Here is a 13,445-nt window from a genome sequence, read left to right as displayed (position 1 = left end):
CCCCTCCCTTCCAGGCCTCCTACCTGGTCTGCTCCCTGGACTCCCTGCCAGCATGCCTGACCCTCCCAGGCCCCTGTTCTCTACACTGCCCATTTGTGATTCTACTTGACTGATACATGTACTATCAACAACAGATGCCAAATCCAAAAGGCTTTCAGACTTTTCTGTGAGGTTTGCTCAATGGGGCCTCATCCAACTGTGGTAATGCCATGTTTCTGGGCTTTGAAGCTTCAGGCTCCGACAGTACTGAGGCCTGTCTTACATTCCAGGAGCAAGGAAAAGGTTGGTGAAGGCAGAAGCAGGCCATTAGATCAAAAACCACCTTAGTGAAAATGATAAAGTGGTTGAAATGAACTGGTAATATTGGTGTGCTCCAGAGCAATGTTTTCAAACTTTGATGCATTGTCAAACATTCAGTTCCTCTTTCAGAAATTGTTTCATTTTTTAAATTTTTCTTATTTTAATTCACCTCACCTGTGTCTAGGTATAAGCTGCAGCACAGAGCCGGGAGCTGGTCCTCACTGTAGTACCTGCTTCATTCCTAGTCCTCCTGGTCCCTCCCCACGTCCCTCCAGGGTCTCTGTCTGGTCTAACTTCTGCAGCTTCTGCTCAGTTCCTGGGGATTTTGTGTACTTTTTTGTATACTTTTCTTCCTGTCCTTTCCTTCTGTGATGAGGATCTAGTTGCCCTAGAAGAAAGGGTGAGCATAACTCTTGTTGACCAACATAAGATGAAGTTCACACTGAGAAGTGCATCTTCAGAGGAACATCTGCCCACACCATGCTGGCTCCTTTCACTAAGCTGTGACTTTCCCAAACACAAAACACAAAAGACCCATTACTGCCAGGTTACTTCTGACTCAGAGACCCCACAGGACACAGCAGAACTACCCATGAGGCTTCTAAGGCTGTAAATCTTTACAGAAGCAGACTACCACATTTCTCTCATGCAGAGCGGCTGCTGGGTTTAAACTGCCCAACTTTTGGTTGGCAGCCAAGCTGCTTAACCACTGCGCCACCCAGGGTTCCTTGTGACTGCCCAAGCCATTTGTTTCCCAGGTTTCTAAAGATCTCTGACAGCTGCTGCTGCTATGGAGACTCTCAGTGTGTGAGCCACAGGCTAGCTCACCTGAGCCTTAATCCTATTTAGGGAAGCCGATTGGGAGGAATCTTGTTACTGGTTCTGAAGGACACACAAAAAGCATGAGAGAAGGCAGAATCTGCAGGTTGGGTCCCTAAGTGATAAAATTAGAGTTAGATTTAGATTTAGTGGTCCCCTTGCCCACTGATTCTTTTAGCTTTGTGTCTTTGAGTTTTAATTTTATGTCTTGGATGGGTTAGTGGGTTATGCCCACCTATCATTGAACACCAGAAGGTGTCATTCTGATGGGTCATTTCAATGTCTCCATCCCACCCTTGGCACTGTTGTGAACCTAGAGCCACAACAGGGAGTTGTTTTAGCCCTGGATTTCCTTTCCCTGGAAGCTGAGGTTCTGTTCCTTCCCATACAGCCTGTGATTCTTACATAGAAAGAATCCAGTTGACAACATCTGCATTGTAGTCCTTAACTTTTAGGATTCCCTTGATCAGATCATTTGGCCCAATCGCTGCATTTCCACCTGCCTCACATATTAGAGCTCATTTTCCATCCTGTGGTATGTCCTTTGTTGGCAAACTCACCCTTGTCTCTGCATCCCAGTCCACCCACACACAAATGCTTCATAACAAGATTCTATTACATCTGATAGTCGAAGAGCCATTCTGAAAGATCTGACTGTTCTAGATGGGTGGGGAAACCTATTCCTGTAATGATGGTGCTGTTATTGTTAAGTGCCATTGGCTCTGTTCCAACTCATAGCAGCCTTGTATAGGGTTTCCAAGGAGCGGCTGGTGTGGTTAGCAGTTTGGTGCTTATCTTACAGTGACATACAAGGACTCCACAATGATGATGGTGTTGTTGTTAAATGCCATCAAGTCGGTTCTGACTTACAGCAACCCTATACAGGGTTTCTGATGGAGATCTAGTAGCATAGTGGTTATGAGTTGGGCTGCTAACTTCATGGTCAGCAGTTCAAAACCACCAGCAGTTCCATGGGAGAAAGATGAGGCTTTCTGCTGCCATAAAGATTTACAGTCGCGGAAACCCTATGCAGGGTCGCTATGAGTCGGAACTGATGCCATGGCACACCACCACCATACAGGATTTCTGAGGAGTGACTGGTGAACTTGAACCACCAACCTTGTGGTTCAAACTGACTTTTCAATCCAGCACATTAGCCCACAGTGCTGATAGTAACACATTTGTTGCCAGAATGCTAAGGATTTTTCATGTATTGTCTCATTCAGTCCTCATGCGCCACCCATGGCACAGATGAGGAAAGTGAGGTCTAGAGATGTCATTTGCCCAAAGCCACATAGCTCATAAGTGGGCAGTCTGGCACTCCAGGAATAAAAATATGTGTTGTCTTTCACAGTCCTGCACTTGGCTTGGCCTGACAGTTGTTAAATGCCATCAAATCAGGTTCCAATGCATTGCCACTCTAGTAGCATTTCTGAGTGTGGCTGGTGGGTTTGAACCAACAACCTGTAGTTGGTAGTCCAGTGCTTATCCTACAGCAGCACACTAGGCCTGACAGTCAGTGCTTGATACTATTTACGTAACTGAATGAAACAGCAGGTGCACAGGGTGAATGTTCTCCATGAGAAGGAGCAGGAATGAGGACTGGGCGTCTTCCCCACCCCAGGAAGGGAAAGAGCTCCTCCTGTTAATGGTAGGGACTGGCAAATGTGCCAGGCTCTGGACCTCTTCATCAAAAAGATGAGTGCCCAAGGTGCCCCAACATTTCATCTAAAGAAGCCTTAGACAATTAGCTAAAAAGATTAGACTTCGCTGTAGTCCCAGGGGAGGGAGGAGCAGACACACTACCATCATCTATCTACCTGCTGGCCCTGGTGGTAGTAACAGCTGCTGAAGTATGCAGCCCTTCCCCATGCCTTAGAGGAGGGGCCGCGGGGAGTGATCTGGAGTTCAGGTTATTTTAGTTGTAGCAGCAGAAACTGCTTAACATGTTTTCAGTAACGATCTTGGGTAATGTGGCACCTTACTTTGAGTTGGAGGATCTCTTGCTTCACCCATGCTGGGGAAAAGGTGAATGGAGTGAGTCTGAGTGAAGTGGAGGTATTTAGAGAAGGTTGAAAGGATTAGATTACACACCATGCCCATCAAACACTTAACCTGTGCCTGGCGCATGTTCATCCCTAAGTGAATATTTTTGCAGTGCGTTGTTTTTGTAATAATATTAATCGTAACAGTTTTCATATGCAGTTTCTAAATTTTGGACTTTTTTTTTTTAATCTCTTGAATTATACAGATGTCACCGAAGGCAGAATTTTAAATGGACTCTTGCTGGGTGGGGCAGCAGTGAACAGTGTGCCCTTGGGCAAAGCTGTCTCTTTACCATGCATGATTAGAAAACTCTGTCATGAGCAGAAGAAAGGGCGTTTGTGTAAAAGGTTTCCTTCACTCATTTGCTCTTCTCCTGGTTTGTTTTTCTTTCTGACTTTCCTGATACCTGTTTTTCACTAAGTGCTTTGTTTCTCTGAGTCAACCAGAGTCTGGTTCGTGCAGCCTTTACTCAACACAGGCAACCTTGTGAAGCATGTTTCCCAGTCTTCTCATGAGGCCATGGAGGGAAGACTTGGAGCATCCCAAGTTTAAGATTGTGTACCCATTGCCAAATTTATGGGACACTTTCTCCCCAAATTAGAGGACCCTGACCTTGGTGATCTCAAGAGGGTTTGGGTAAGAGCACCAGGTGTAAGGGGTGGCCGTATCAATGCTTTTACTATCTTCACTGCCCGGGGACCCTTGGAGTTGGTGAGAGTAGAGACCCACAGTGGTGACCCTTGAGGAGGCTTTCTGATTGGAACTTCCCGCAAGAGGTTGCAGTCTGCCATCATATGTTGAAACTCATCTTTCAGTCTACTCACTCATTCATTCATTCATTCATTCATTCACTCACCCAGCAGCTATTACTGAGCTCCTCTGTGCATGGCATGATGAAGGCACTGAGTATGTATACTTAGGTATATTTAATTGTGGTTTCATGACCACATCATGTGCCTTCCATGTCTCTGTCAGGCAACAAACTAGGCACCAGGGCAACATGGCACTCACAATCAATCCCTGCCGCACAATGCTTACAGTGTGTGCAGGATTGGGGAGAAGTGGGGTGATAAAAGCTCTCACTAAAATCTGGTTGGGTGAGAGAGAAGAGAAGCACCTGTTTCAGGATACTGACCCACTGGGCCCATAGACACCTAGTTAACTAGTGCAGAGGTATTTTATATTTATAGTTTGTTTATTCTGTTTCTCCCACAAGAATGTAAGCTCTATAAAGGCTGGAATCTTACATTTTTATTCACTGATGCACCAGGGGGCTCCCAAAAGTTCATAGAAAAATTCCCTTATCTTTTTATTCCATTTGCCCATGGACGTTTTAAAGCCCCCTCATATGTCATTCTGACATGTGTAAATCTTAGTGCAAGATAAATCCTAACAAAACTCAAACTCATCAAAAAACCAGAATTTTACTGATCCTATAGAGACTGGTGGAACCCTGAGACTATAGTTACCCTTCAGGTCTAGAACTCGAGTCACCCCTGTGGCTCTGTTTTCAGCCAGTCAATACATATGTATATGGGGGCAACAACACTAGTGAGGTATGCTTACAATAGAACAACAGCATTTACCTAAGGACAAAGTTCAGCAGGGGTGGGAAGGAAACACTGGGGGGAATCGGAGGAGGGAAGGGTACATGACATTACATTGAGATGAAACAAAGTGTAAAATTGGTTGAATTTAAAACTGATGATCTGCTCTGTAAACCTTTATTCAATTCACAATAAAAAGTTAAGAAGGAAAAAAAAAAAAAAATTTCTAGAAGTCTGATTGCTGGGTCAAAGGATCTGATGTTTGGTATTGATATGTAAAATAAGGACAGATAAGTGAGACCCAAGAATGGATTCATGACCATATTTAGTGACAAGTCACCAGACCATGTAGGTGTTCAATTTGAACAAATTTGGCCTTAAGGCTTCTGACATTGCTTCCTTTGTTTTTGCACCAGGATGGAGACTCCATGTTCAATCGTGCTAAGCTACTCAACATTGGCTTTCAAGAGGCCTTGAAAGACTATGACTACAACTGCTTTGTATTTAGTGATGTGGACCTCATTCCAATGGATGACCGTAATACCTACAGGTGTTTTTCACAGCCACGACACATTTCTGTAGCCATGGATAAGTTTGGATTTAGGTAAGAGTTGTTCCCCCAGTCTGCACAAAAGATTTTCTTCTTTCCTATGGCAACTAGAAAATGTGTTTCTTCCAGCCCACGGGTACATCTGTGGGCTCTAGGGGAGAATGCTTCCTCTGAGAAATAGGTGTTTTTCAAACCTAAAGTCAGTTCTTATTTGAGAAGGCAAAAGGAGTCCAGCAACTGCTGTAATCTCTGCATATCCAGGTGAGAAGTGTTTGCAGTGCTTGGGTGACTGTTGTTTTTAGTTTCCAAATGGATGCTATTTTTTCTCAGATTTTTTTCTCTTCCCTTCCCCGATTAACTTGGAAAGCCAATTGAGAATTGTTTTTCCCCAGCAACTTCCTGGACTTGGACACCTCAGCAGATGTTCCTTGGCACTTTGTGAGGAACACAATTACATTTCCTAGCAGAGCATGGGCTTTTGCTTAACTATGAAGCCTTCCAGATTTCTCCACCACAAGTCCTCTAGTGAAGAGGCCAACTAATTTCTGCTTGAGGGGATATATGGTGGGTGGGGTATGATCCCAAGTACCACCAAAAGTGGACAATGGTCTTGTACTTGCTGTTTATCTTTAAAAAAAAGTTACATTTATATTCCATAATTCATTTATGTCTGTTTTAACATAAAATTGTTTTCATTTCAATCACCTAACCTCCCCTGCTGTAAGTAATCTTGCAGCTCCAAGAAGCTGTGTTACAGATACCCCATGGGTTTGGTACCCCTGACTTGTGGTTGGCCTGTGTGGGCACTAGCCCCCTTGTTTCAATATAACCATCAACAACTGCTTTCCTCCAGACTTTTTTTCTTCACTGTTTCTTTCTGTCCCCACTTGCTGGGGGATATCAAGGCTGTGAGATGAATCTAGGAATGCTATTGAAGTTCTTAGCCTTAGAACAGATTTCTTTGCCCCTGTCTCCCAATTCATCCTTCTCATATACCCCTGGGTATGAATTAACAACCTATGTCTGGTCTAGCAATCTCATGTGCCCATTATTCTTGAAGATGGACCATCTTGAGAATTTCCCATACTGAAGGCTTTCTTCCACCCCCTTTAAGAAAACATTTAATCTGCTGTCTTAGAGGGGGTGGAGGGAGGACTTTAACTTGAACTTTACTTTTGGTCTCTTCAGAAATCCCTCTGTGCTCTCCTATGTTTCCTCCCTCTCTGTGTATCTTCTTCTCTTTGAGATACACAGATTCATAGCCTGGCCCCCTTTTAACTTCTCCCCTGAAACATGGGGATGAATAAAATGACCTTGTGATCCCTTACCACAGCATTGTCTTTGTTTTACAGAGGACCAGTCAGGCTTGTGGGGGGACAGGACAGATAGATAAAACAGCAGAGACAACAAACTTTACTAACTCTTGTCATGACTAAGTCAAAAGTCCATTCTGTAAAAGTACTGATTACCAACAATTGACTTGGCCAGCTCTGCTTTAGACCCCACAGTCAGAGTGCTAACAGTAATGTGAACTGTGCCAAAAGGTGCTTGAAGTGGCACCTGAGTGATGACCCCTAATTACAGCTAGATTACTTTAGATTCATTAAAGAATACCTCCAGGGATCTTTACTTGCAAATACTTGCTGTCAGGTAGGAGACCTGAATGAATTTGAAACTAATAATTAAATCTCTCTCACTCTCTCTTTTTTTTTTCTTTTCATATATTCTGTATGGTTTGGCTGAGTTCCCCTTCAAAGTCTGAGTTAGTTTTCTTTAATTTGTGTAATGGACTTTGGTCTCTTTGGTTTGGAGTTGCAAACTGGGTAGTCACAAAAGCACAACCTTAGAGGACCCAAAGAAAGGCCTCTGCGAGATGTCCTGAACCCTAACACTTCTCATTAGCTTACTCTGCACCCCTCAGGAGTCTGTGATTCATAACCATTGAGATACTGACAGTTTTTAAAAAGATTTGGAAGAATGAGAATCCATATGCCCTAGTTCTTAGATATTTATAAAATAACTTTACATTATGCATGTATATCCTGTGCATTTTGCTAATTCAGGAAAAGGGAGAGATTTCTAAGAGGAAAAAAAAATTTTTTTTTCAATCAAATTTTCAAAAATGCTGCACTTTAAGGTTTGATGTCCAAGCAAATGTATTTTTTGAAGAGTAAAAGCTAGACTGGTAGATGGCCTGGGCACAGGAAAGGGGGAGTCGGGGTAGATATGACACGTGGTCACAAGATGAGTTTCAGGGGCTTTCTAAAACATCGTCAGATTCCAAGATACCCTGGAAAAGGACTTCCTTTAGAAGAGCAGAACACAAAAAGTGGGCCTGTAGAGAGCGAATTGCCAAGCCAGTGAGGGACAACTGGGCTTCTCCCTTGCCACTGAATGAACTTTCTAGTTGACAACAGAGACAGCACTGTATTCTTGGAAAGATGAAGCTCTTGCTTTGGTACTTGTGTTTTCTCTAAGGCAGGGGTGGGGAATCTTTTATCTGCCAAAATTTATTACATCATTCACAGGCCATATCAACTTAAAAATTAGCCTGCTGTGTTTGGTCAAGAAATCCTGGTGTGGCTCTGGGTTAGTTAGTGCTCTGGACTGAAAAGTCGATTTGAACCACAAGGTCAGCGGTTCAAGCCCACCAGGTGCTCCTTGGAAACCCTATACAGTGTCGCTATAGGTCAGACCGATTCGACGGCATTTAATGATCTCACCCCCAATGTGATGGCTGGAACTGCAGTTGCCTTGGCAGGGCCAGATCAAATGATTTCGAGGGCCTTATACAGTGTGGCGCTGTGGGTTAATGTGCTGGCAAATTCAGGTTGAACCACAGGGTCAACAGTTCAAGCTCAGCAGCTGCTCCTCGGAAACCCTATACAGGGTCATTGTGGGTCAGAACTGACTCGACGGCACTAACAACAACATATGGTCCATGGGCCAGATGTTACTCACTGCTTCTCTAAGGTGATCTGAGTCTTGATACAAAAATATCCAAAAGCCCCACAGAATAAAGAGTACCTTTGAAACTGTATAGATTTCCAGGAAACTTTATTTTGGCAATGTTGAAACCTACTAATCCTGTCCTTTGTGTGTGCGTTTTTTCCACAGCCTACCTTATGTTCAGTATTTCGGAGGTGTCTCTGCTCTAAGTAAACAACAGTTTCGCACCATCAATGGATTTCCTAATAATTACTGGGGCTGGGGAGGTGAAGATGATGACATTTTTAACAGGTAATGGTCACTAGACAGATCTTTTCCTCCTTGTAAAAATTTGGGTGAGTGCTTGGTTATTCTGCAAGGGTGAGCCTTCAGGAGGAATGTGGAAACCTCCCCCTCCCCAACTCAACCCCAGTTCTTTGGCACATCCTCCTGTAAGTACTGAAGACAGTCTAGGCTGAGAAAGGCTTTGTGCTTGCGGGCAGGAGGCTGGCTTGCCAAATGTGTCCATTGGACACTTAAATGAGTATATATTTTTTGCATTGCATGTGTACATCAAATATTTTTGCTTTGTACATTTGTGAAAAATAAGATGTAAAAGGGAAGCCACAGAGTGGAGACACGGTAGCTGTTGTTACGGGGAAGGGAAGTGTAATCATTGAGATGAAACAAACTATATGATTGTTGAAAGTAAGGCTGATGATCTTGGCTTTTTTGCCTTCACTCAATTCGTCTCTCATACTTTGGACATATTGTCCGGAGGAAACAATCGTTGGAGAAAGATGTCATGCTAGGTAAGGTGGAGGGTAAGAGAAAAAGAGGAAGACCTCTAACGAGATGGATTGGCCAGGTGGCATCATTGATGGACCCAGGTGTGGCAGCGGTAGTGAGGTTGGCCCAGGATCGGACATTGTTTTGTTCTGCTGTGCATGGGATCGCTATGAGTTGGTTCCGACTCAATGGTATTTGACAACAACAACAACAATTCACAATAGAAAGTTAAAAAAGCAGATGAAGAAGAGGGACTGTCATTATTACTTAGGGAAATACATCAAGAAAGAATGAAAAACTAGGACAGTTAGCATCTGAGATTTTTGGGTTAGCCTTGGAAAAGGTAAAATGTGAAATGAGAAGGGGTGAGTTTACTTTGACCGCACCACATGCGATTTTTTGTCCTAAGGGAATAAACATGCCTTTTGCAAAAATTCAGCATCTCATTGCAGTCCCATTTCAGTGTGAAACAAATTCCCTTGGGCAGATTCCTCAATTTCTTCACAGAACACTTAGGCCATTTTTGTAATGTCAGAGAATGTTTACCATTCTGAGTAGCATACTGAGCCTGTATGTGCCGCCCAGCACTCAGCGTCCACATTATTATCCTATGTTATCCTATGTTATCCACAGCACCAGGCTCTTGTGAAAACGGGAAACCTTAGTCTCAGGGGTTGCCATTGCATCCATCATTGGCATTTGGTAAATCCGCAAACCAAACTCATTACCACCAAGTTGATTCTGACTCATAGCGACCCGAGAGGACAGAGTAGACTTACCTGGAAGGGTTTCCAAGACTGCAGATTACCACATCTGTCTCCCGAAAAGTGGCTGCTGGGCTTGATCACCTACCTTTCTGTTGGCAACTGAGTGCTTAGCCACTATACCACCAGGGCCTCCTGAAATTCATTAAGGAATCTATGGTAGTCTCCAGTTGAGGCTTCAACTCTGTCAGCTCCGGTAAGAAGCACCTTCTTCCTCTTGGAGGCTGTGTGACCCTGTGATTGAGTTTGATATCAGAATACACTGGCACAGCTCTCCTGAATTGGAGTTCATTTATATGATCCACTAACAAAAAGTTTCTGTGGGGACAGCAGCCCAAGTCATCCATGTCTAAAATCATGGGAGAACTTGACAGACCCAGACTTTTACTATAAACCTGGAGGAAAACCTGAGTGTCAGGTTGGTTATCGTGTGTGGAGTCCTGGTGTGGCACTGCGGGTTAATGCACTGGACTGCAAAGTCGGTTTGAATCACAAGGTTGGCAGTTCAAGTTTACCAGCTCTTCCTCAGAAACCCTGTACAGGGGTATGATGGGTCAGAACCCACTCGACAACACTTAACAACAACAACAATCAAGTGTGAATTTATTGAATAGAGCACTGTGCAGGTAGGCTCAGTGGGGAGGACACAGAAGACCTGGGCATAGGGTCCAGCCAGTTACAAAGTGACTTCCATAGGTAATCACAGCTGGGCAAACACTGGACCTAGATGGTAGTAGTGTTGTCATCGTTGTTGGTTCCTGTAGAGTCGATTCCAACTCATGGCGACCTCATGTTGACTAGAACTGCTCTGTAATGATTTCAAGATGGTGACCTTTCAGAAGTAGATCGCCAGACCTGTCTTCCAAGGAGCTCTGCTGATTTCCACCTGCCAGCCTTAGAGGTAGTAGTTGAGCATCTATCTGTGCCACCCAGAGCTCCCATGTGGCAGAAGACCGAGCTGTTATGGCAGCACAAATGTGAATAGTCAGGTCTTTCTTAAAGACCATCTTCAGCACCTACTGGGAGGGCACACCTAGGGTGGCACCCAAGGCGTGGGACTAGAAAGAGGGGTGGGGGTGTGTGGAGCAACTTTCTTTGAAGATAAAGGGCATAACTCTTATTGTGGATGGTCAAGTGCTCAGCTGCTAACCAAGAGGTCAGCAGTTTGAGTCCATCGCTTGATTCACGGGAGAAAGATGTGGCCGTCTGTGTCGGTAAAGATTTATAGCCTTGGAAACCCTATGGAGCAATTCTATTCTGCCCTTTAGGGTTGCTGTGAGTTGGAGTTAGCTCAATGTTTGTTTGTTTTGTTTTTTAATATTAACTGTAAAACCAATGATAAATGAACTTGTGGGAGGAGTGTGACTTCCAACCAGTGCTGGGGTCTGGGCCCAGCTAGAAGAGTCAGCAGGATGATGGATGGGGGACCCTGGGCCCAAGAATAATCTTGTAGCTGGGCTATTGAACCCAAACCTCTGGGCAGCTCTGTGATCATGACTTGTTCCTTTACTCTTTGCAGATTAGTTTTCAAAGGCATGTCTATATCTCGCCCAAATGCTGTGATCGGGAAGTGTCGGATGATCCGCCACTCAAGAGACAAAAAAAATGAACCTAATCCTCAGAGGTGTGTTCTGGTTCTGTTGATAATCTTTCTTCCCTCGTGGGGTGGAGGGTGGGGCGCCTTGGCAACATTAGTGAGGCTGGAGAGAAATGGAGAGTCTAGTCTGTGAGGAGGGAAAAGGGTGGGAGAAATGAAATGCACGTATTTAATGGCTGTTTTGACCTTTGCCTTTTGTCTCCTTGTCCATAGGTTTGACAGAATTGCACACACAAAGGAGACCATGCTCTTGGATGGTTTGAACACACTCAACTACAAGGTGTTGGACATAACGAAATACCCGTTGTATACCAAAATCACAGTGGACGTTGGGAAGCCGAGCTAGCGTTCTGATATACTAATAAGAGACTTGAAAATGGCTAGGGACTTCTGCTGTGTCCCTGCCAATCCACTGGGCTGGTCCCTCTCATTTTTACCAATCAGAGTGATAGACCCCCTCACTCATTACTCAGATGCCTTTCCAGATGACCAGGACGAGTGGGATATTTTGCCCCCAACTTCGCTCGGCATGTGGCTTCTTAGCTCTACATGGTGTTTTTAACTATAGAAACTGTCAGCATTTGGAGGGTGTCTCATCTTGCTCACAGTGCCGCCCCAAAGAGTCAGAACTGTACACAGCCAAAAATTTGGTGACTGGGACTCATTCCCAGTGATAAACCTGCTAACTTATTATGAAATAGGCAAGAATTTTGCTTTAAATTGTGGATTGTGGTATTCTTATAACTTCATGAAAGATTAGAGGGTGCTGCTGAAATTGTGCTGAAATTGGACCGGTGGATGTTTTTTGGTTGTCATATTTTAGTAGCAACAACCAAAAAAAAATACTTTAAAATTTCAGCCATTCTCTTTTTATTCTCCCCCACCTCCTACCTTCTTTCAGTGGTATGCAACTATTACAATCACTATGTGTGTCTTTTCATATAGAAAAGTAATTTTTTAACTTGGGCCTTGGACCTTTTTGTCCTGCTAAAGTGTGAATTCCAAGGCAACTTGAGCCATCCGAGCAAAAGGCTTGGATGTTCTCACACTGAGTAGCCTATTTCCAGATTGTCTGATTTCTGAATGTAAAGGTGTTTTTTCTTTTCATTAGCAACGTGTAGTACTTTAAAGGAAGAAAAAATCAGGTTCTAATTATGATCTAGCTTGATTTTTGTGTTGATCTAAATTTGCTGTTAGGTCATGACAATTTTTTTTCTGGGCATGCTATGTAAACTTGAATTTCCTATGTATTTTTATTGTGGTGTTTTAAATGTGGGGAGAGGATTGAGCATGTGTTTTAGGGGGGAAATTATGTATGCTGTAGTGGCCATGAATGAGCCTTCCATTTAGCTGGCAGGCCAGGTTACGTGAAGACCTTTGGCCCCTTCATGAGAGCAGGGCCTCCTTACTAGCAGTATCCTGTCAGACCTTTAGGACAGGGACTCCTGGACCAGGGGGACCTCAGTCTGCTCTGCAGCGCTCTCCCCTCTCCCCCCTCCCCCGGTAGGCAGGGTAGAGGGAACCTCAACCCCTTTGGATTGACCCCTGGGCCTACCCTCAGAGCCCACGCTGTGGAGTTTGTAAATAAGGCAATCAAGTTTGCCAGCCCTTAGTGCCTCCCCGTGGGCAGGCAGAGGGGCCTTCACGTTCTGGTGCATGTGAAGGCTGGGGGCTGCCTTCCTCAGAGGTCCTGCCAGCCATACTTAATTGCTCCATCTCTTTCCAACCCCTTCTCTCCCCCTACCTTTGCCTTTCTTCTTCCTTCCCCTTTTGGTTCATTTGCCTCTTGCCCACTCCTTAAAACTTGCCTATGGCACTCAGGGTCAAAGTCTTCATTTTCTAGTGTGAATGTGCCTTTAGCAAAACCCACACCTGACTCTCTCACAAGAACTCTGGTGCCGTAAACCTCGCCTTTCTCCACAAGTTTTTAGCAGGTGCTCTAGTGAGCATCATCGCTCTAGTGAGGCTAATCCACAGGGATACCTTCCAAAAGCCCCTGCTTCTGGGACCAGATGGCATGAGGCAGTTCCTCCACTGGCCCTGCCTTGCCTCCGATCATCAGATTCAGCTGCCTCATCCCAGGGACACCCCACCACCACCACGGC

At 44.5% G+C, this 13,445-nt stretch overlaps 1 protein-coding gene across 1 annotated transcript in view; it reads left to right on the top strand.

Moving 5' to 3' along the window:
• Positions 1-11,879, top strand: part of B4GALT1 (UDP-Gal:betaGlcNAc beta 1,4- galactosyltransferase, polypeptide 1) — a 60,370-nt gene extending 48,491 nt beyond the window's left edge. Inside the window, exons 3-6 of the mRNA XM_006863029.1 lie at positions 5,129-5,316; positions 8,380-8,502; positions 11,263-11,367; positions 11,554-11,879. Coding sequence (XP_006863091.1) covers positions 5,129-5,316; positions 8,380-8,502; positions 11,263-11,367; positions 11,554-11,686 — 549 coding nt within the window. The 3' untranslated portion in view covers positions 11,687-11,879. The remainder of the gene's footprint in view (positions 1-5,128; positions 5,317-8,379; positions 8,503-11,262; positions 11,368-11,553) is intronic.
• Positions 11,880-13,445: the final 1,566 nt, after the last annotated feature.

This window comes from Chrysochloris asiatica, unplaced genomic scaffold, assembly GCF_000296735.1.
Source record: "Chrysochloris asiatica unplaced genomic scaffold, ChrAsi1.0 scaffold00053, whole genome shotgun sequence".
Taxonomy (NCBI): Eukaryota; Metazoa; Chordata; class Mammalia; order Afrosoricida; family Chrysochloridae; genus Chrysochloris; species Chrysochloris asiatica.
The sequence above is the reverse complement of the archived record's forward strand: the minus strand, read 5'-3'. Positions and strand labels throughout refer to the sequence as shown.